A 21987-nucleotide genomic window follows, 5' to 3' on the forward strand; every position below is an offset into this window, starting at 1 on the left:
TCCTAGTTCTTATGTTCCATAGATGAGAGAAATCATATGATAATTGTCTTTCTCTGCTTGACTTATTTCACTTAGCATTATCTCCTCCAGTGCCGTCCATGTTGCAGCAAATGTTGAGAATTCGTTCTTTCTGATAGCTGAGTAATATTCCATTGTATATATGGACCACAGCTTCTTAATCCAGTCATCTGTTGAAGGGCATCTCGGCTCCTTCCATGATTTGGCTATTGTGGACAATGCAGCTATGAACATTGGGGTGCATATGGCCCTTCTCTTTACTACGTCTGTATCTTTGGGGTAAACACCCAGTAGTGCAATGGCTGGGTCATAGGGTAGTTCAATTTTTAACTTTTTAAGGGACCTCCACACTGTTTTCCAGAGTGGCTGTACCAACTTGCATTCCCACCAACAATGTAGGAGGGATCCCCTTTCTCCACATCCTCTCCAACAATTGTTGTTTCTTGCCTTGTCTATCTTTGCCATTCTAACTGGCGTAAGGTGGTATCTCAGTGTGGTTTTGATTTGAATTTCCCTGATGGCTAATGATTTTGAACATTTTTTCATGTGTCTGTTAGCCATTTGTATGTCTTCATTGGAAAAGTGTCTGTTCATATCTTCTGCCCATTTTATGATTTGTTTATTTGTTTCTCGTGTATTGAGTTTGAGAAGTTCTTTGTAGATCTTGGATACCAGTCCTTTATCTGTGGTGTCCTTTGCAAATATATTCTCCCATTCCGTGGGCTGTCTCTTAGTTTTTTTGACTGTTTCCTTGGCTGTGCAGAAGCTCTTTATCCTGATAAAGTCCCATAAGTTCATTTTATCTTTTATTTCTCTTGCCTTTGGCGATGTGTCGTGAAAAAGGTTGCTCTGGCCGATGTCATAGAAGTTGTTGCCTATGTTCTCCTCTAGAATTTTGATGGATTCCTGTCTCACATTGAGGTCTTTCATCCATTTGGAGTTTATTTTTGTGTATGGTGTGAGAGAGTGGTCAAGTTTCATTCTTTTGCATGTAGCTGTCCAATTTTCCCAGCACCATTTATTGAAGAGACTGTCTTTTTTCCACCGGATGTTTTTTCCTGCTTTATCAAAGATTAGTTGCCCAAAGAGCCGAGGGTCCATTTCTGGGTTCTCTATTCTGTTCCATTGGTCGATGTGTCTGTTTTTGTGCCTTTTTTCTCATTTCTGAATAACATACAGGAATACAGATGGAATTCCTTATCAGAAACTTATAATCATGTTTTTCCATCAATAATTCACTGAGTAGATGAAGGATAGTGAGTTTATTCTCCTGAAATACCTGCTTTCATTCTCTGCCCTGCACCCCAATGAGTAATTGTCAGCAAATCAAGTAGTCAGAAGCAAATATAATTCACACTGTAAAAATGAGTAAAGAATTAGGGTATCTGTGGAGATGGTGTGAATTGGCATGGTATAGGTCTTTGCATCTGCTACCTTGAAATTATTTTCGGAAACTTATGTTTACATGACTTCTAAAGAGCTGTCTTTTCACGTGACATACAAATATTCTAGTTGCCCATATGAAGCTCCTTGTTTGGTTATGTAAGTATTTGTGTGGGCTTTAATGTTGAGCTCTTTTTTAAACATGTTAAGAATTCTCATGACTGCCAAAGGGTTTTGCTACTGTACTTGTTTTGAATTCAGAATGATAGTGATGGAATAGTGGGTGACATATAGTTCAAAGGTGGGTTATCACCCAGGTGGAAATTTGATGTTCCTGAGCAGAGCTAAAGTAATCATTTGCACATCAGACATCATTAAAAAATACTGAATTATAATCACTTTCCTTGTTGAAGTTGCTGGTGAGTGATTCCCTAGCCAGTCATCTGATATATCCGGCAATCAGTTGACATTGTCAGTATGTTAGGTTGGTATGTGGCATTTTAGACTTTGCAAGGAATCCTGCATTGTAATCGATTATCATGAAGAGGGATATTTATTTTCCTTAGACTCTGAATTAATGTAATCAGAACGTATTGTCAATTCTTAGCGTTGGCGATGGCATTACACACACAAACTCATCTTGACATGTATGTCAAGAAAAACAACCCCCTTTTTTCTATCCTCAAGGTAGGTCCTGGAATTACGATATTCTTGATCATCTCAGAATTTCTCTCTAGAAAGTGGAATGGCAAAATAGAAAAACAACAACCCCTTAAGCAGTTTCCCAGAGAAGTCAGAGCCATCAGGGGCCAGATCTAATGCTGCTATCCCCTTGCTTGGGAGGCATTGATGAGGCAGACTTTAATATTACCTGTGCTTTTTGTGACGTTAGCCTAAAATAGTGTTGTGTGTCCTCAGTAATGGATTATTTCTCAATAGTTGCCTGTTTAGTCCTACAGCTCTAATGTAGCTCTGGTGTTTGAAGAACAGCAGTTAATTGATGTAAAATAGCCTTGTCTCTGATTATAAAGATAGAAATTATTGCCCACGTTCTTAGCATATCTTTTCTCTTAATTAGAGATTTATTTGTTTGAGAAAGAAAGAGAGTGTGTGCAGGGGAAAGGGCAGAGGGAAGGGAAGAGAAATCCTCAATCAGACTCCCCACTGAGCATGGAGCCAGACGCCAGGCTCAATCCTGAGACCGGAGATCATGACATGAGCCGAGATCAAGAGTCAGACACTTAACCGACTGAACCACTCCGGTGCCCCCTAGCGTATCTTTTCTGTCAGAGCTATCGTGACATTAACTTCATATAGCTGGGTTGTTTGGAATTTATTTATGTATTCAGTTATCCTTTTAAGAAGTACTTATTGGATGCCTAGTATATACAAGGCACTGTACTTAGATAACTTTGAAGGTGAGTAAGTCTCAGCTCCTGCCTTCAAAACTTTATAGGCTACTGGGGGAGACATTAAGAAAGAAAGCACTACATGTTGGGAAAATGTGCATATTGCTGTGATCTCACCTACAATAAAAATATAATAATTAGGATGTTTTCCACTTTAAATAACAGAAACCCAACTCAACTTGGTATTTTAAAAAGGGAATATATTGGCTCACCAAACTAAGAAGTCTAGAGGAAATTAGCTTTAGGCAAGTCTTGATCAAGGCACAAAAATGTGTCAAGAACCAGGTTCCTATCTCCTTTTCTTCATAAAGGACATGCTTCTCTGTAAGCCCTTTTCTCACAGTCTCAAGATAGCTGCTAACCATTCTCAAGTTTATACACTTCTAGACTAAAGATGGCAAGAAAAGGAAATTCTCTTCCCTAATAGCTCAGATAAAAGTTCCACAGTCTTGTTAGTCCTGTTGGCTTATGAGTTAGGTGCTTACCTCTGAGTTAATTATTTAGACAGGGAATGGGATATGCTGAGTTTTAAAATTTGGTCAGCACTTAACTCCTTTCCCTCACCATTCCCCAAGCCAATGATGGGATCAGTTCAACCAAATTACAGAGTTGGTCATGTAAGGATAATATGAGGAAGGATGATGTGGCCGGGAGAAGGAGGTCTCAGGATTGGGTCTCATTATATTGAATGAGATTTGCCTTTCCCAAAACCAATATCTTGGATCAGATTTGAGAGGCTGGGGTCGCAAGTTCAAGCCTAAGCTAGGGCCTAAAAGTTGAGGGTGACTGGAAAGAAGTTAGTCCCATCAGAAGAGTTGGGGGATATATCATTCTGTGCAATAATGAGATTGAAACTACACATTAATTACAGCAGGGAGAGTTTAATATGGAAAAATTTTAACTCCAATAGCAGATTAGAGTCATAAGGGACTGGGTAACAAGAAGAGAGCCCTAAGGAACATGGCAAATATTAGGAGCAGCTGCTACCCCAAGGACTCAGAGCACTTCAGGGAGACCCCCTACCACCACCCTGAGACAGGGCCAAGATAGATCTTCCTACTTTGCTTTATAACAAGTCACTGAGGTGCCACCCAAGCTAATGGAACTTGCTGGAAATCTGCCCTTAGGGTGTCAAAGAAAAATGCTCATCAAGAGGGGTCTCACTGGGGGCATTCCACTACAGCATCATCCAAGGCAGACCATGCTAAGGGTAGCTGCTGGCCACCTGGTGCTGGAGAGGCTACCTCTGCTGCAGAACCTGTGGAGGGAGCATACCAGAACCAAGAAACAAGACCTCTTCCACCTTGGTTGCCACCCAGCACTCTTTAGTAATGAGGCTTAACATCAGGCCACATGGGAAAGGAATAATATTTCAAGGGCCTAGCCATGTTTAGACAGAGTAGGCCAGTGTGCGAATTTGGATTTGCTAACTAGCTCAGTGAAAGAGAATTTACTGAATAGCAAAAGGGATGCTCATTGCCATAAGAAAGGAGATGGATCAGGTCAGACAACAGACTTCAGCTACAGAGAACTTCACAAACCAAGGGAAAGAACAAAGGCATGAGAGTAAGAGAAGGGACTTGGGGTTTCCTCAATGTAATAATTGATTCTGTCTTGTTGGAGCATAGAGGGCGAGGCGGAGAAAGGCACTAACGGAGTTGGACAAGGAGACACATGTTCCTCAGAGAACATGATGATTTGGTTGGACTCTACCTGTGGATTGTGGGGAGCCATCGAGCACATCTAAGCATTGGAGTCAGATTCAAGATTTAGATAAATAATTCTGCTAGTGATGTGGAGAAAGAATTGGAAGAGGGGTGAGTCTAAATAAGGAGACAGATGAAGAGACCATTGAGATTATGCAGGCCAATGAATAAAAGAAAGGCTGGGCAAAGGCAGTGGCAGTGTGTACTGTGAAAAGGAGGTTAGTTTTAAAGATATTAAAAAGGTGGAATGGCTAGAACCCAGAGACTGATCTGATGGGACAAGGTTCCTAGTGGATATTCATAATCAGCTGACCAATATAATCCAAAACCTTTATAAACCTATCTTTTTTCTGGGAAACTGATGCAGCAGAGCTGCGGAGTTAAAAGCATGAACTCTGGAGCAAACTACCTTAGTTTAGACCCAGGCTCTCACACTCACTTGCTGTGAGGCCTTTTGGGAAGCTTGTGTAACTGCTTTGACCTCAGTGTCTCCTCTGTAAAGTAAAAATAGGAAAACTATCAACTGCAAAGGGCTGTTTTCTGGGACAAAATTAGGTATATGTAAGCCATTTAGAACAGTGTCTGGTACATCTCGTAAGTACTCGGTGACACTGAATAGTGTCATTTTTCTTGCACCAGCTGAAAATAACTTCAGAAATATAAGCTGTATTACTGTTGTGCTTCATAAAACATGGCACTTAAAGAATACATGACACTAGCATTTAATCATTCTTGCTTTCTGATGAAATCATTTTCTTGTTAACAAGAAAACAAAATTTAATCAGGAGGGTCAGCTTATCAAGGAAAGAGAATATTTAATCAAGAAGGCCAGCTTTAGAAGGCAGAGACATAAAATATAATGATGCTGGGATAACAGTGGTCAAACCAGAGTACATGGCTAAACAAGTAAAGTAATAAGAATTACAATTTTACATCCACTCATGTATTTACTTGGCCAACTACTATTTCCAAGATATTTGAAAAAAAAAATTTTTTTAAGTAGGCTCCATGCCCAGCATGGAGCCCATTGTGGGGCTTGAATTCACTACCCTGAGATCAAGACCTGAGCTGAGATCAAGAGTCGGAGGGTGCTTAACCAACTGAGCCACCCAGGTGCCCCCAAGATAATTTTTTAATTTAGCCATAAAACCAGATCCTAGTAATAGAGTTATATATGACTAACTAAATAGTTTCATCAATGTCACTTAAAATCCAATGAACTTGATATCCCTGGTAGGACCCTGGAATGAGGTCAGTCTGTCCCAGTGGATTTTAGGATTGTTATGCCAACGATTTATAGCTCTGGTATGGATGGTAAATGTTAGTGGGAGAACCAGATCACACAGTCTGGGAGGGGAGGGATCAGACTCTCAGTTCAGCACTACCCCCGTCCCCATATGCGTGCCTCGCTCCTAGTAGCTGCTTAACAAGTACGGAATGACTGAATGAATTTACAGACTATTTTTTTGTGTATGGAAGTAAATAAGTGAAATTCCAATCCGGAGAACTGGAGACAGATTTAAAGAGTTGATCTCAAATGATTTGACACAGCTGGAGGCTGGCAGGCAGGCCTGCTTTAGGAATGGGGGTCGAGGCTATTTTGAACAAGCTCTGTAAGAACAAGATTTTAAGAGTTTTAAGTGACAAGCTCTGAAAATAATATCTAAATCCACTAATGAGGAAAGAAGCTTTAGTATCTTTTCTAGCTCTTTGAGTTTTTTTTTAGCACTTTCTTTTGATTTTTTATAATAATTTTTATTATGTCAGTCACCATACAGTACATCCCTACTTTTTGATGTAAAGTTCCATGATTCATTACTTGTGTATAACACCCAGTGCGCTATGCAATACGTGCCCTCCTTACTACCCATCCCATTTCCCCCAACCCCCTCCCCTCTGAAACCCTCAGTTTTTTTCCCAGAGTCCATAGTCTCTCATGGTTCATTCCCCCTTCTGTTTATCCCCACATTCTTCTTCCCTTTCTTCTACCACCGATCTTCCTACTTTTTATGTTCCATAAATGAGTGAAACCATATAATAATTATCTTTCTCTGTTTGACTTTTTTCACTTAGCATTATCTCCTCCAGTGCCGTCCATGTTGCAGCAAATGTTGAGAAATCATTCTTTTTGATGGCTGAGTAATATTCCATTGTATATATGGACCACAGCTTCTTAATCCAGTCATCTGTTGAAGGCATCTTGGCTCCTCCCACGATTTAGCTATTGTGGATAATGCTGCTATGAACATTGGGGTGCATATGGCCCTTCTCTTCACTACGTCTGTATCTTTGGGGTAAATACCCAGTTGTGCAATTGCTGGATCATAGGGTAGCTCAATTTTTAACTTTTTAAGGGACCTCCACACTGTTTTCCAAGGTGGCTGTACCAACTTGCATTCCCACTGACAATGTAAGAGGGATCCTCTTTCTCCACAACCTCTCTATCAATTGTTTCTTGCCTTGTCCATTTTTGCCATTCTAACTGGTGTAAGGTGGTATCTCAGTGTGGTTTTGATTTGAATTTCCCTGATGGCTAAGGATTTTGAACATTTTCTCATGTGTCTGTTAGCCATTTGTATGTCTTCATTGGAAAAGTGTCTGTTCATATCTTCTGCCCATTTTTTGATTTGATTATTTGTTTCTCGTGTTTCGAGTTTAAAAAGTTCTTTGTAGATCTTGGATACCAGTCTTTTATCTGTAGTGTCATTTGCAAATATCTTCTCCCATTCTGTGGGCTGCCTCTTAGTTATTTTGACTGTTTCTTTGGCTGTGCAGAAGCTTTTTATCTTGATGAAGTCCCACAAGTTCATTTTATCTTTTGTTTCTCTTGCCTTTGGAGATGTGTCATGAAAAAAGTTGCTGTGGCCGATGTCAAAGAGGTTGCTGCCTATGTTCTTCTGTAGGATTTTGATGGATTCCTGTCTCACATTGAGGTCTTTCATCCATTTGGAGTTTATCTTTGTGTATGGTGTGAGAGAGTGGTCAAGTTTCATTCTTTTGTATATAGCTGTCCAATTTTCCCAGCACCATTTATTGGAGAGACTGTCATTTTTGCACTGGATGTTTTTTCCTGCTTTGCCAAAGAGTAGTTGCCCAAAGAGCCGAGGGTCCATTTCTGGGTCCTCTTCTGTTCCATTGGTCTATGGTCTGTTTTTGTGCCAGTACCATGCTGTCTTTGTGATCATGGCTTTGTGTAGTATAGCTTGAAGTCCAGCAATGTGATGCCCCTAACTTTGTTTTTCATTTTCAATAATTCCTTGGTGATTCAGCCTTTTCTGGTTCCACGCAAATTTAAGGGCTGTTTGTTCCAGTTCTTTGAAAAATGTCTTTGGTATTTTGATCAGAATGGTATTGAAAGTGTAGATTGCTCTGGGTAGCATAGACATTTTAACTATCTTAATTCTTCCGATCCATGAGCATGGGATATTTTTCCATCTCTTTGTGTCTTTTTCAATGTCTTTCAAGAGTGATTTGTATTTTCTAGAATATAGATCCTTTACGTCTCTGGTTAAGTTAATTCCGAGATAACGTGTGATTTTTTGGTGCTATTGTAAATGGAATGGATTCCCTAATTTCTCTTTCTTCAGTCTCATTGTTTATGTATAGAAATGCAACTGATTTCTGAGCATTGATTTTGTATCCCGCCACATTACTGAATTGCTCTATAAGTTCTAGTAGTTTGGGGGTGGAGTCTTTTGGATTTTCCAGATAGAGTATCATGTCATCTGCGAAGAGAGACAGTTTGACTTCTTCTTTGCCGATTTGGATACCTTTTGTCCCTTTTTGTTGTCTGATTGCTGTTGCAAGGACTTTTAGTACTATGTTGAATAATAATGGTGAGAGTGGGCATCCTTGTCGTGTTCCTGATCTGAAGGGAAAGGCTTCCAGCTTTTCCCATTGAGAATGATATTTGCTGTAGGCTTTTCATAGATGGATTTTATGAAATTGAGGAATGTACCCTCTATCCCTACACTCTGAAGGGTTTTAATCAGGAAAGGATGCGTATTTTGTCAAATGCTTTTTCTGCATCAGTTGAGAGGATCACATGGTTCTTGACTCTTTTCTTGTTGATATGATCTATCACACTGATCAATTTGTGAATGTTGAACCACCTTGCATCCCACGTATGAATCCCACTTGGTCATGATGTATAATCCTTTTAATGTACTGTTGGATCCTATTAGCTAGGATCTTGTTGAGAATTTTGGTGTCCATATTCATCAGGGAAATCGGTCTGTAATTCTCCTTCTTGATGGGGTCTTTGCCTGTTGTGGGGATCAAGGTAATACTGGCCTCATAGAATGAGTTTGGTAGTTTTCCTTCCGTTTCTATTTTTTGAACCAGCTTCAGGAGAATAGGTATTATTACTTCTTTGAATGTTTGGTAGAATTCCCTGGGGAATCCATCAGGCCCTGGACTCCTGTTTTTTGAGAGGTTTTTGATCACTGCTTCAATCTCTTCATAATTAATCGGTCTGTTAAATCAATTTCTTCCTGTTTCAGTCTTGGTAGTTTATAGGTTTCCAGGAAGGTATCCATTTCTTCCGGGTTGTTTAATTTATTGGGATAAAGCTGTTGAGAAAAGTTTCTAATGATCCTTCCTATTTCATTGGTGTTGGTTGTGACCTCTCCCCTTTCATTCATACTTTTATTAATTTGGGTCCTTTCTCTATTCTTTTGAATAAGTCTTGCCAGTGGCTTATCAATCTTATTTATTCTTTAAAGAACCAGCTTCTAGTTCTGTTGATCTGCTCTACTGTGGTCCTGGTTTCTAAATCATTGATCTCTGCTCTAATCTTGATCAACTGCTTTCTCGTGTGTGGGTTAGGCCTGTTCTTCTGTTCCAGGTCCAGCTTCTTGAGGTGAGAATATAAAAAGTGCATTTTAGATTTTTCTATTCTTTTGAGTGAGTCTTGGATCGCTATGTATTTTCCCCTTAGGGCTGCCTTTGCAGTGTCCCATAGGTTTTGGACCATTGTGTTTTCATTCTCGTTGGTCTCCATAAATTGTTTAAATTGATTTTAATTTCCTGGTTTACCCAATCATTCTTGAGCAGTATGGTTCTTAGTTTCCAAGTGTTTGAGTTTCTTCCAAATTTTTTCTTGTGGTTGAGTTCCAATTTCAAAGCACTGTGGTCTGAGAATATGCAGGGAATAATTTCAGTCTTTTGGTATCGGTTGAGACCTGTTTTGTGACCCAGTATATTGTCTATTTTGGAGAAGGTTCCATGTGCATTCAAAAATAATGAGTATTCTGTTGTTCTGGGGTGTAGTGTTCTGTATATATCTATGAGGTCCAACTGGTCTAGTATATCATTCAAAGATCTTGTTTCTTTGTTGATTTTCTGCTTAGGTGATCTGTCTATTGCTGATAATGGAGTGTTGAGGTCCCCTACTATTAACATATTTTAATCTATATGTCTCTTTACTCTGAGAGTTTGTGTATCTTGCTGCTCCCCTGTTGGGGGCATAGATATTTATAATTGTCATATCCACTTGTTGGATACATCCTTTAAGAATAATATAGTGTCCTTCTGTATCTCTAACTACAGTCGTTAGTTTAAAATCTAATCAGTCTGATATGAGAATTGCTACCCCAGCTTTCTTTTGAGGTCCATTGGCATGAAAAATGATTTTCCATCCCTTCACTTTCAGTCTGGATGTATCTTTAGGTTCAAGATGAATCTCTTGTAGACAGCAAATGGATGGGTCATGTCTTTTTATCCAATCTGCAACCCTATGGCATTTTATGGGAGCATTTAGGCCATTCACATTGAGAGTGATTAATGAGAGATGATGTTAATGATGTCATGTTGCCTGTAAAGCCTTTGTATAGATTGTAAATTTCTGTTCTGTATCACTCTTGGGGGCCTTTTTACTTTTATAGAACCCCCCCCCTTAATATCTCTGTAGGGTTGGTTTCGTGGTTACAAATTTGGTCAGTTTCTGCCAATCCTGGAATGTCCTTATCTTTCCATCAATTCTGAATGACAGCCTTGCTGGATAAAGGATCGTTGGCTTCATGTTTTTCTTGGATAGAGCTTTAAAAATATCCTGCCAACCCTTCCTCTCATTCCAGGTCTGATGTTATTCTGATATTTTTGCCTCTGTACGTGAGAAATTTCTTTGCCCTGGCCACTTTCAATACTGTATCCTTGGTCTAATATTTGCTAATTGCACTAAGACATGATGTGGTTGACCTTGAGAGGGGTCCTCTCTGCCTCTTGGACATGAATGCTTGTTTCCTTTGCTAGATTAGGGAAGTTTTCAGCTACAATTTGTTCAAAATATCTCTTCTAGACTTCTCTCTTTCTCCACCCCCTCGGAGATGCTGATGATTCTGACATTGGAACGTTTCATTGAGTCAGTAATCTCCCGTAATCTACATTCTTGACATTGGATTTTTTTGAGCCAAGTTTTTGTTTCAACGTTGTCTTCTACCATCCCATCCTTCAATTCCCGAATTCTTTCTTCTGCCTCATTTACCCTGGCCGTCAGAGCATCTAGTTTTGACTGCATTTGATTCATAGCATTTTTAATTTCTCCCAGATTCGCTCTCATTTCCACCCTTAGAGATTCTATATTCTCGTTAGTATTTTTGATAATATTTTTTTCAAGTCTACACATCATCTTGACCATTGTTACTCTGAACTCCATTTCTGATAATTTGGTTATATCCATATCCATCTGTTCTGTGGCAGAGGCCACAGACTCATTATCTTTTCATTGCTGGGGGGGATTTCTCCTTCTCATCATTCTGATGAGGAGAGGTTGCATGGTTGCCCAGAGCCCAAATTATTGACCAAGACCCAGGCAGTGTGCACTTGCTTTATAGGGACCTTAGGGATGTGGGCTTCTTGATTTTTTAGCCTGCCTTCTGGGGGAGGGGCCTGCCTCACTGATATTCAGGCAACGCTGTTTTGGTAGAGTCTCCCTGTCCCCTGGGAGGGGGGATGGGGATGGGCCAATGTGAGCTGATATTTCTGGGCTTTTGTTCTCTGGCGGCTTTCCCTGGAGGTTTTCTGTGGCTCTTCTGAGAGTCAGAGCAGCAGTGGCCTAATCCTAGCCTCTGTCTCAGAACAGAGAGATCGCAGTCCGCTCTCCACTCTTCTCTCTTGGCCTCTTTAACTCTGTTTCTGTTGGTTCTGCTAAAAACACTGCAGCAACCGGGTTGTGCGCCCTACAGCCGGTGTCCCAGCCCTCCCTTCCAGGGCCCGCACGTCTCTGTCCTTTGTGTTTCTAACACTGCCAGCCACCCCAGGTTCCCGTGCATGCTCCTGAGCTCTCTGTTTCAGTCTAGTTCTAGTGTGCGCTCTGGAGCCCTGGTTTTCAGTCTGGTCCCGCGCGTTCCTGGGCTCCCAGATTCAGTCCGCTCTCTCGCCGGTGCCAGTCCGGGAGTCCAGCCGCTCCCCAGTGCAGGTGGCTACTGCTTCCTGGCACCCGAGCACGGCCGCTCCCTTCCCCTTCCGTTTATCTTCCGATATCTGTGCGCGGATTCATGGCTCCCCGCTTCGTACTTCAATACTCAGCGCTGGAGATGTTCATTTGTAGAGATCCAAATGTATCTTCCTGCGTCTCAGGCTGATTCTGTGGGTTTTCAGGATGGTCCGGTACATAACCAGCTCGACTCAGGGGACCAGCTGAAAAAGGGGACCCCTACTCCTCCTCCATCTTTTCCCTCCCGTGTTTGAGTCTTTTCAGCTATACCCAAGCACAAGCTACCAACATTACGGGCAGGAGTATGTGGTTGAGCAAAGTGTTCTCCCTTTGGTGTTCCTAAGCCCAGCCTACTGTGGGAGGAGATCACCTGGCTGCCATGTCCAGGATTGCCAGGGAGTTTACAATGAGGCAATCTATGGCAGCTGCCCCTCAGGGCTCCCTTTATCAGCTCATTGAAAACAACATCCCAATCCAGGACACTGAGGCCCCCATGGTCCACCCTCCCCCCTAATAACCCTTCCCCGGGAGTACCACGCTCCTCAGAGCCCTTACCAGCAGCTGCTTTGTTGTCTTCACTGCATTGCTTCCCCTCTTCCCAAGTGCCCAGTCTGCAGACATTCCAGGAGTAAGATGAAGCCTTTCCTCTTCGAACTTACTTGGGAAAAAATTCTTTTCCCTTAGATAAACTCTATGCATCAGGTCAGTATCTCTGTTTAAGGAGCTCCTAATTTTTGCCGGGTAGTCTATTTGTTGTTTTGTATTTCTTTTTCTTTTCTTTCCTTTATATCCAGTATGCCTGATTTGTTTGGGAAAAGAGAGGAAGTCTTTGGCTTCCATTTCTATAATATACTTTAGTCAAGTTCTCGTTTTTTGTGTTGTTAGTGATGTTTTATATATTTAGAACTTGTTGCAGATACCTTTAGAATTCATTAGTGTGAGAGGTTTTATTTTCAACTTTTTGTAGCTTATTTAAATGATCTCTTGGTAACATGTTGGGTCTGTTTTTAAAAGTTCCATCTGAGAGTCGATATCCTAATTAGAGCATTTAGCCCATTTAGATTTATTTTATAATTGGACTTAGTTGGCCATCTTCATATTTTCCATTTTTATAGCTTATCTCCTATAATTCTTAAAACAACCTTGTGTAAGATGTAGACATTATTATTTTTTTTAAAGATTTTATTTATTTATCTGACAGAGATAGAGACAGCCAGCGAGAGAGGGAACACAAGCAGGGGGAGTGGGAGAGGAAGAAGCAGGCTCACAGCGGAGGAGCCTGATGTGGGGCTTGATCCCATAACGCCGGGATCACGCCCTGAGCCGAAGGCAGACGCTTAACCGCTGTGCCACCCAGGTGCCCCAAGATGTAGACATTATTACCTTCATTTTATTAATGAAGACAGTGAGGGTCCAAAAGGTTAAGTGGCTTACCTGGCTCACAAGGCAGACAAATGACCTCGCTGGGGTTCAAACACAGAGCAGCCTGACCTGCAGCTCCTCACATACTGACTTATTTCTGACACTGGGGGGCACAAGGAGGTAGAGAAAGTTTTTGGAAAAAGTGTCCCAGGCTCTTCTGTATAAGAACTGCCTTTTAAGGCATTTGTTTGGCTTCCAGGGAGTCCACTTCTTTTAAACCAGACACTCAGAAAGGAAATATTCTTGGCTCTGTTCAAAAATAAAAATTTGATTTTTATATTCATTTTGACTTCTCAAAAGTGCCTGGTTACTCCGTTTCTCCTTTTTTTTTTTTTTTCTCCCTTCATGTCCCTTCAATCCCTCCATTTGTCTCCCTCCCCCAACACCCCCTCAACTTTAGTCCCCATTTCTTCCATTTTTGGGGGAGCTTGGACTGATTCTGAACCATGTTTCTATGTGAGAACATTCCACTAAGTGACCTCTCTGAGCCTTCTTTATTAAAGCTCTAAGTAGGCTAAGTCTACCTTTATACAGATAGACCCCATCATTGGTGTTTCTTTTTGAAAAAAGTTGATTGAATTAGAAACCTAAGTTCAAAGCAGTATCTGGATTCTTCAGAGAAAACCAATGACAAAATGTTAGGTGTACACAACAAGATAATTACTCCAAATTGGTCTGATTAATAATCGGTAAGAAGGCTGTTTTATATATATATTAGAAAACAAATCCAAGATTTAGCCTCCTCCGAGATAATTATTTTGCTCTTCTCTGGAACCAGTTTTTATGTCCTCAGGAAAGATTTACAGCTCAAATAAGCAGCAGGAATAAATTAACTGCCAAGAGCTGTCCTTTCAGTGATGCTGTTGATGGCCATGTTAAGATAATTATAAATCTATTAGAAAGTGAGACATCACTGATTTGTTGTTTTAAAGGTTTGAGGTATGAAATTCTAATTAAACTATGAAAATGCTTTATATGGACCATTCCATATCATAAAACGTAACTTGATTTGAGTCTTAAAAACAAAACAAAACCTTAAAACAGTTCTTTTTTTTCAATGATACTTGTTGCTTTCCCTTGAACAATGTTAGAGCCTGGCTAGGAATTGGAAAAGACCAACATTGAGAAGTTAAATTATCATTTTATATTTTTGTAATTAGGAAGAAGAGATTGAGAATTTCCATAGAAGATGTGAATGGAAACTTAATTTTATGTGGAGTCTGGATTATGACCATTCTAAATAATTACCCTTGCTTGCAACAACTCTTTCCTTAATAGAATGTTAGCTTATTTAGTAAATTGAATGACATTATCATATCTATGGAGTAAAAGGTTTGATGATACCTATTATCACTGGTTTATATACACTATTCTCTTCCTCCACTCGGTGAAATTTGATAAGGATATTGAATTTGTGATTGTGTCAAGCTTAAACAAAGGTATATCTCCACAGCCCAGCACTGCGTTCATCTCTGGCTTTTTCTAGCCATTTCAGTGGTCCTCCGTATTTCTGCATTGTCCAAGCGAACTCCCCATATGTTGTCTTTTGATTTGCTTCAGACTACAAGAGCTGATCAGAATTCTGCAGTAGGCCCTGCATTTTCTGCATTTCACATTTCTGAGCTGCCTGTTCTTTTTCTATTGCTTCTATCAATAGCCTGTACTAGTGAAGACCTCTCTACTAGGCTCCCTTTTTATATGGAAGAACTTTTGATTTTGCAAACACATATCTGTCTTGTGCTTTATTCACTCAGCATTTTATTCCTGGTTATTTCCTCTGATAAAAATGTTCCTACAATAATGCGATATAACTGACAATGATGTAGTGGGTTACTTCATAATAATTTTAATCGAGGGCACAGATCTTATAATCTTAAGGTGTGACCAATTGTGGAAATCTTCACACCATACTAAAGTTAAAATCATTCTGGAGAGGAGACTTCAGTATCTTTCAAATCTTCAGATCATTTATAAAGAAGTTCTTAGTGAAATTCATAATTCAAGTCCAGGGTCACCCTGCAAAAATTCCGTGACGCAGGTGGCAGCAATTTGGAATCAGGGCACATCATTAGGAAGGTGTTTGATGTCTTTCTGCCCACCCCCTTCTACCCCAGCTGATGCCACCTTCAGCTGCAACAAAACTTCAAATGCACTTGCTTGTCCAGACTCAATAGCTCCTCTTTCTAGTGGTTGGCAAGGTGTAAACTCAGCTTACAATGATTACAGTCCCTTTAGTTCCGGCTTTAGAGGTGTTGATAAGAAGTGTGGTTGCAGATTCAAGTGTGCTCAAACTTCCAGGAGTTCCTTCAGTTTTCGTTAATGCACTTCTCCTCTGAAGATTTCTAGAATTCATTTTCAAATTCCATATTTTCTTCTTAGATCTATTTTCCTGTATGTTTCTACTTGGAGCTGGAAGTCTGTATTCCTTTTTTTTTTTTTAAGATTTTTTTGGTTATTTGTGAGAGAGCGCCAGAGCACAAGCAGCGGGAACAGCAGGTAGAGGGAGAAGCAGACTCCCCACTGAGCAAGGAGCCTTACATGGGGCTCTATTCCAGGACCCTGAGATCATGACCTGAGCCGAAAGCAGACACTTAACTGAGCCCCTAGGTATCCCTGAAGTCTGTATTCCTTATCAGAATCATAACCCAGTAAAATAGTCAGTATAGTTCTAATGCTCCAAGAGTTCTGCAGTTATCTCTCAGATACAAAATATTCTGTGTATTGTGAACAAATATTCTGATTATAAATGCTTATTAGGAGTACTTTATATATATATATATTTACAAATTACCATTGCTAACATGTTTAATATGTCCATTCTATTCATTTATGAATGTTGTTTCTTATTACCTCAGGTGGAAGAGGCCTTGGAAGCTGTGAAAAATGCCACAAATGAGCAAGATCTTGCAAATCGCTTTAAAGAGTTTGGGAAAGAAATGGTGAAACTTAACTACGTAGCAGCAAGAAGACAACAGGTGGGAGAAGTTTTGGAAATGCTAGGGGAGAAACTGTGCATTTAAGTAAACTTCTAGCTTGATAGGCCTGAACAACAGATCAGCCTCATCTGCTGGTGATCAAAGTAACAAATGCTGTCAGAACCTGTGATCAAAAAAGGCTGCCTCCTACGTGGGCAGTTTTCATACCACTATGGGCCCCAGGGTATTCTCTGGCCCCTGTCTGCCTAGAGTAGGTCACAGGCCTCCTGCTTGACTGGTGGGAACTATTCTAACCTTTTTTTCCACTGTAGGAAAAACTCCCAGTTAAAATATCAAACTTTGGTGTGGTGCTGTGGATGCTGTCTGGACACCACCCCTTTACTTGCCCTCACTTTTTATTTCCTAGCCCTAAAGACACCACCATGCATATGCAGAGCCAAAATGTGCAGCGTGTTGAGTGAAACCTTTATGAAAGACAAGAAGATAATGCAAAGAAAGTCAAGGAAAGGCAGAGAGATAAAGGGGTAGAGTATGGGATAACACAGATGAGTGAGTCACTTTGATGAAGGTGGCTCACAGGGGATCATGTGTCTTCCTTTGTCTAGAGACAGCACCCCCAATTTTAGCCAGGTCTACTCATTAAGTACTGTTAGAATTTTGTTCTCCAGGGGTTTCCCTAGAAAAACCTCTCTAAATGTGGAGGGGGTCTGTTAAAATCCTTTCCACCTATCCTCTTGACTGTTCCTAGAATTCAACATTTGGAGCGATTCCTAGTGTCTTAAGATTGTCTATGACCAACAAAGAAGTTCATTCAACAGACATGTGTGGAGTGCTCATCTGTGCCACGCTGAAGGAACGCTGGTATTATAAACTTGGTCAAGATCTAGTTTCTTCCCCTAAAATGTTTACAGTATTCTTTGTGTGAGAGGCACACATATGTGATTTTAGATTACATGATGATATTTAAATATTTTGTAATTAGCAAAATTCAACTGGGATTTTGTGTCATCGTCCAAAATGTAAGATGGGTAGGAGTGAAGTTACTCTGAAGAACAAATGTGAGACCGAAAAGCTACCTAGTTTATTTAAACAACTGAAAAGAAAAAGAAAAGAAAGAAAAAAAGACATTGAATCTTGATCCTAGTGAACCAAAGGGGGCAGTTGGTAAGAAATGTAGGGGCCAGGGCATTCAGAGTCTTGGAACATTTTTGGATTTTATTGTAAGTGGGTGGGTAGTATTTGAATAGTTCAGAATTTGGTATCAGGGTCTCAAATTTACATTTTAGTATTTTTGACATGTTGAACAAAAGGGAGTGGAGTGGGAGGGACAAGCTATTCTTGGGAGGGGCTGATGTCTAGGTGAGATATGGTCTTGATGAGTTGGTAGTGGTAGAAATAGAGAAGATTACAAAGAATCAAAGTTTATTTTGAAAAATAGAGCTCTGAAGACCTGTTGTTAAATTGGATGTGTCAGGTTAGGGAGTGACAACAACCAGTTGAGTTCTAAGGTTCTGGTTTGAGCAAATGGGTAGATGGTGGTGAATTTATAGAGATGGAGAAGACTGAGTCAGTTGGGTATAGAAATTAAGATTTCATATTTAGATACGTTGATGTTTGAGTTGCTTGTGAGCTCTTCATGTAAAAATGTCAAAAAGAAGAGTGATGTGGATTGCAGATGGAAACACCAATCATTGGTGTATATAGTTGGATATAAAAATTGATAGGGGTGTAGGAGATATTTATGAGAATACTCATACATATCATATATTTCATTAATATCTTGTTTTTAACTAACTGCTAGACTCTTCCAAGAAAATTTAGAAAAAAAGTAGAATTGGAAGAAGGAAAAACACATATAACACCTTACCATCCAAGAAAACAATGGTGCAATTTTGATATATTGCCTTTCAGTTATTTTTCTTCATATTTTAACATATTTATAATCCTACTTTGCATACAAGTATGTATATTGTGCTCTGCTTTTTCATTTATCTTGTAACTATTATCCATGTTGCTTGTTGAAAACTAATTATTATATCCACATAGTCTATCAAATGCTTTAGTCATTTACTTACCCAATTGGTAATTCAACATTTAGATTGTTTGCAGGGTTTTTTAAATGTCATTAAAGAATGTTTCCTCAAATATTTTTATGGAGCGAATCCCTCCTCCATCTCTCACTTCCACATTTAGATTTTTCTTTTATTAGTATAAAGTAATACACAATTTCTGGACCATGTTCCAAAAGTTAAAAAGGCCCTTCATGACTAGTCAGGAGAAACCTTCTCCTTTCAATGCCTAGATTATTGCCTGACATAGAGAATACACTCGGTGTTGGTTACCTATTTGTGTTCATGTTGAGGGCTAAAAATAACCCCATATTAGAAATCCTGTTTGCGGGCATAAATTTATCAGTACATAAGCAAAAGAGGATAAATGGTTCAGTTAATTATTACTTACTGTCAATTTGTCTTGGCAATCCTAGATAAAATATGTGCTTGTCTCAGAATTATTTTGACCAATAAAAGAGAAGATGTCGTTACCAAGTCATTTATATATGACATACCAAATGAACAAATAGAAATTGAACCCAAGTGGTTCAAGTAACCTTTAATGATGTTTTGAAGCTGGGAAAAAAAAAATCTCTCTGAGATCCTCAGCTGGCAACCCTACATGGTCCCAGCAGCACTGCTTTTTAACATTTCTGTAAATGATGTGAACATTTTCTTAACAATACTCTTTAAAGCTGAAGATCAAGAGACTCCCCAGTGGTGGTATTTTGACAGCCAAAACTAGGAAGGCAAATCATCTTTGATCTATTTTTATTCCCTAAACTCAATGATTGAGCTGCCATTAAAGGTAGCTTCCAAAAAACAAAACAAAACAAAAACCCTATTCCAGAAATGCAGTGGTAGTTATGGACTAAGCAAAAATCAGAAGAGGCTGATTGCCCATGTCTGTAATTGTAACTGAATGTGTAGGCAACTGTTAACAGAAGACTGAAGTTTGGGGTTTCCATCTGCTGCTAACGAACTCTGATCCATGCAAGCTACTGACTGTCAGTAGCTTGGTTTTTACATTTTTCCCAGCAATATTTGAGTACCTCTTATGGGCCAAACACTGTTAATGAGTAAAGAGCCACTAAACAAATAGACAAGGCTTCATGCTCTCACTAGACAAAACACGTGAGGGAAACACATTGAAGTAAATAAAGTTTAATAAGTGTTGATAGGAGGGGATGGGGCTTGTGGGAGCAGATAGAAGGGGGCATAGCTTAGAGAGCAGGATGGAGTATGTTCCAGGAGGATCGACCATGTCGGGTGAAAGGGTAGATGGAGGAGGAGTGCTCAGATATGTCATACAGAAAGAACATTATGTGCAAAGTCCTGGCAGCTAGAGTGAGCACAAGGGAGAATAGATGGTTTCTAAAATTCAGTTTATAACATTGAGTCTGTGACTCTAAGTTCTAGAACAAATGCTTCTGTGGCAAACTTCATGGATGTGCCACATTTCCTGTTTCGTGTACACAGGAATTGAAGGACCCTCACTGTCGGGATGAGATGGCAGCTGCCCGAGGGGCTCTGAAGAAGAACGCCACAATGCTGTACACGGCCTCCCAAGCGTTTCTCCGCCACCCGGATGTTGCTGCCACAAGAGCCAACCGAGACTATGTGTTTAAACAAGTCCAGGAGGCCATTGCTGGCATCTCCAATGCTGCTCAAGCTACCTCGCCCACCGATGAAGCCAAAGGCCACACAGGCATTGGCGAGCTGGCAGCAGCTCTGAATGAGTTTGATGTAAGTATCTCAGTGATGCACACAGAGGGGTATACACTTCCACTGAGAGAAGTGATTGGGGCACGAAGAGCCGCATAGTATACCTGGATTTACCCCTCTTGGAGGCTTGTGATAGTAAGGTAAACCACACACTGTGTGCGTTGTTAAGAATCCAGCTTAGTGGCAGAGCCCAGGTTTCCTCTATCTAAAGGATCTAATAATGATGTTTAAGAGGACCTGATCTAATGCAAGCAAAAACCCTGTAAACTGTTAGTTTCCTATCCTACTGGCTATTTTAGGGACAGTTCATTTGGGCGATTCTTTATTTTTAAAGGGGCAAATGTCATAGGCAGTATAGGCATTTATTGCCTCTATGTCACGCCCAGGTGGAGAACTGCCTTCCATGTCTTCATTTTAAATCAGTGACAAACTCTGTTACCCTCGGGCCCCACAAGGGATCCTTGTCTTCCTTGAATCGTCTCCTCTGGGTAGCACCTGTGTTGGACCCATGAATGACCCATCTTCTGCACCTGCTATTTCTGGGGGTGTGTCCCAATGAGGGAAGCAATGGGAGGATGGCATCAAAGTGAATGAGAGGGTTGCATGTAATCAAGACCCCCAGGATGACAGCCCTCACTTCCCTTGGGTCAGGATATGGGCGCAACTAGGGGAAACCGGAATTCATCAGAGTTCATCCTGCGTTCAGTGTGAGAGCCTGCATGTGTTGGAGAGCTACCAAGATTTAAAATTATCTGTATCTGTTTTCAAGGGTTCTATTTTCCTGTAGGGAGATGCGAGAAGTAGAATGTATTAAAAACCTTTTAAGTGATAAAACACAGTATTATAGGAATTCATAAAAGAAAAATAGGTTACTTAACAGCTGTGCAGAAAGATGATGAGCTTGCTTTTGGATCTGTTGACATGAATTTTTGGCAGGGGAACACGGGCTGGGAAAGAGGATTAGGAACAAAGCAGTGATTGCTAAAGACATTAAGCTGTGAGATACAATGGAGGAATAATTATAACACTTCAGATAGCCATTTGCAGTTTTCACAGGGGTCTCTCCTCTTTTATTTTTTTGTTGGTCAAAATATCCATAGCTTAGACTATATACTGTTATCTAGTTTTTTTTTTCTTGTAAGGATTAAATATAATTTAAAGCATTTACCACAGAAATTGGGGTTTCATACATAATTCACAAAGTTTCAGGAGGCAACTGAAAACCTTACTGAACTCTGTTAGTTCCAATGGATTATCAGTTTAAAATACACATAACAGAAGTCAATAGATTTCCCAGGTGCAAAAGTATAGAATAATGGAAAAACAGATCCTGTTGACAAACATGAACAATAATTTGTTGGCTTTATTTTATTCTTTATTTCCTTATAAATGATAGAAATAATCCTGATACAGATGTGGAGGACCAAGAGAAATTAAAAAATCACTGAGCGGTACTTTTTATACTTTTGGTTTTTAGTTTGTTTTGTGCTTAGGTTGTACAACAAAGTTGGACTTTTTGGTAAATGAGGTCATAATCCTGGATAGGAAAACTATTAACTCTTAATTTTTACTATGTTCAGACAATTCCGATAAAAATTTTGAGTTCCTTTGCAACTTGACAGAGTTATGATAAAAGTTTGTTTCTGGAATAAGAGTGAAGAAGCTCACATTTTAAAGAAATGAAAATGAGCAGGTGATGTACTCAGATATTAAAACATTATAACGCTACATTAATTTTAAAAGTGTGCATTAGACCACAAAATGCCTAATCAGTTAAACAGAATAGAAAATTGCAAACAGTCTCAAATACAGAATTACTTTATGAAATGGTACTTTTAAAAATTCATTAATAGGTGGATTATTTAGTCAGATTTTGACACAACTCATTTTTATAATCCTATT

General features: G+C 39.8%; 1 protein-coding gene across 1 annotated transcript in view; it reads left to right on the forward strand.

Annotated features, from left to right (window-relative positions):
• The window catches only part of LOC105241995 (catenin alpha-2), a 355800-nt gene extending 335616 nt beyond the window's left edge, over nt 1–20184 (forward strand). The window contains exons 5-6 of the mRNA XM_034657281.1: nt 16229–16348; nt 19840–20184. Of these exons, the coding sequence (XP_034513172.1) occupies nt 16229–16348; nt 19840–20184 (465 nt within the window). The remainder of the gene's footprint in view (nt 1–16228; nt 16349–19839) is intronic.
• The last annotated feature ends 1803 nt before the right edge of the window (nt 20185–21987 follow it).

Source organism: Ailuropoda melanoleuca, chromosome 4 (genome assembly GCF_002007445.2).
Source record: "Ailuropoda melanoleuca isolate Jingjing chromosome 4, ASM200744v2, whole genome shotgun sequence".
NCBI lineage: Eukaryota > Metazoa > Chordata > Mammalia > Carnivora > Ursidae > Ailuropoda > Ailuropoda melanoleuca.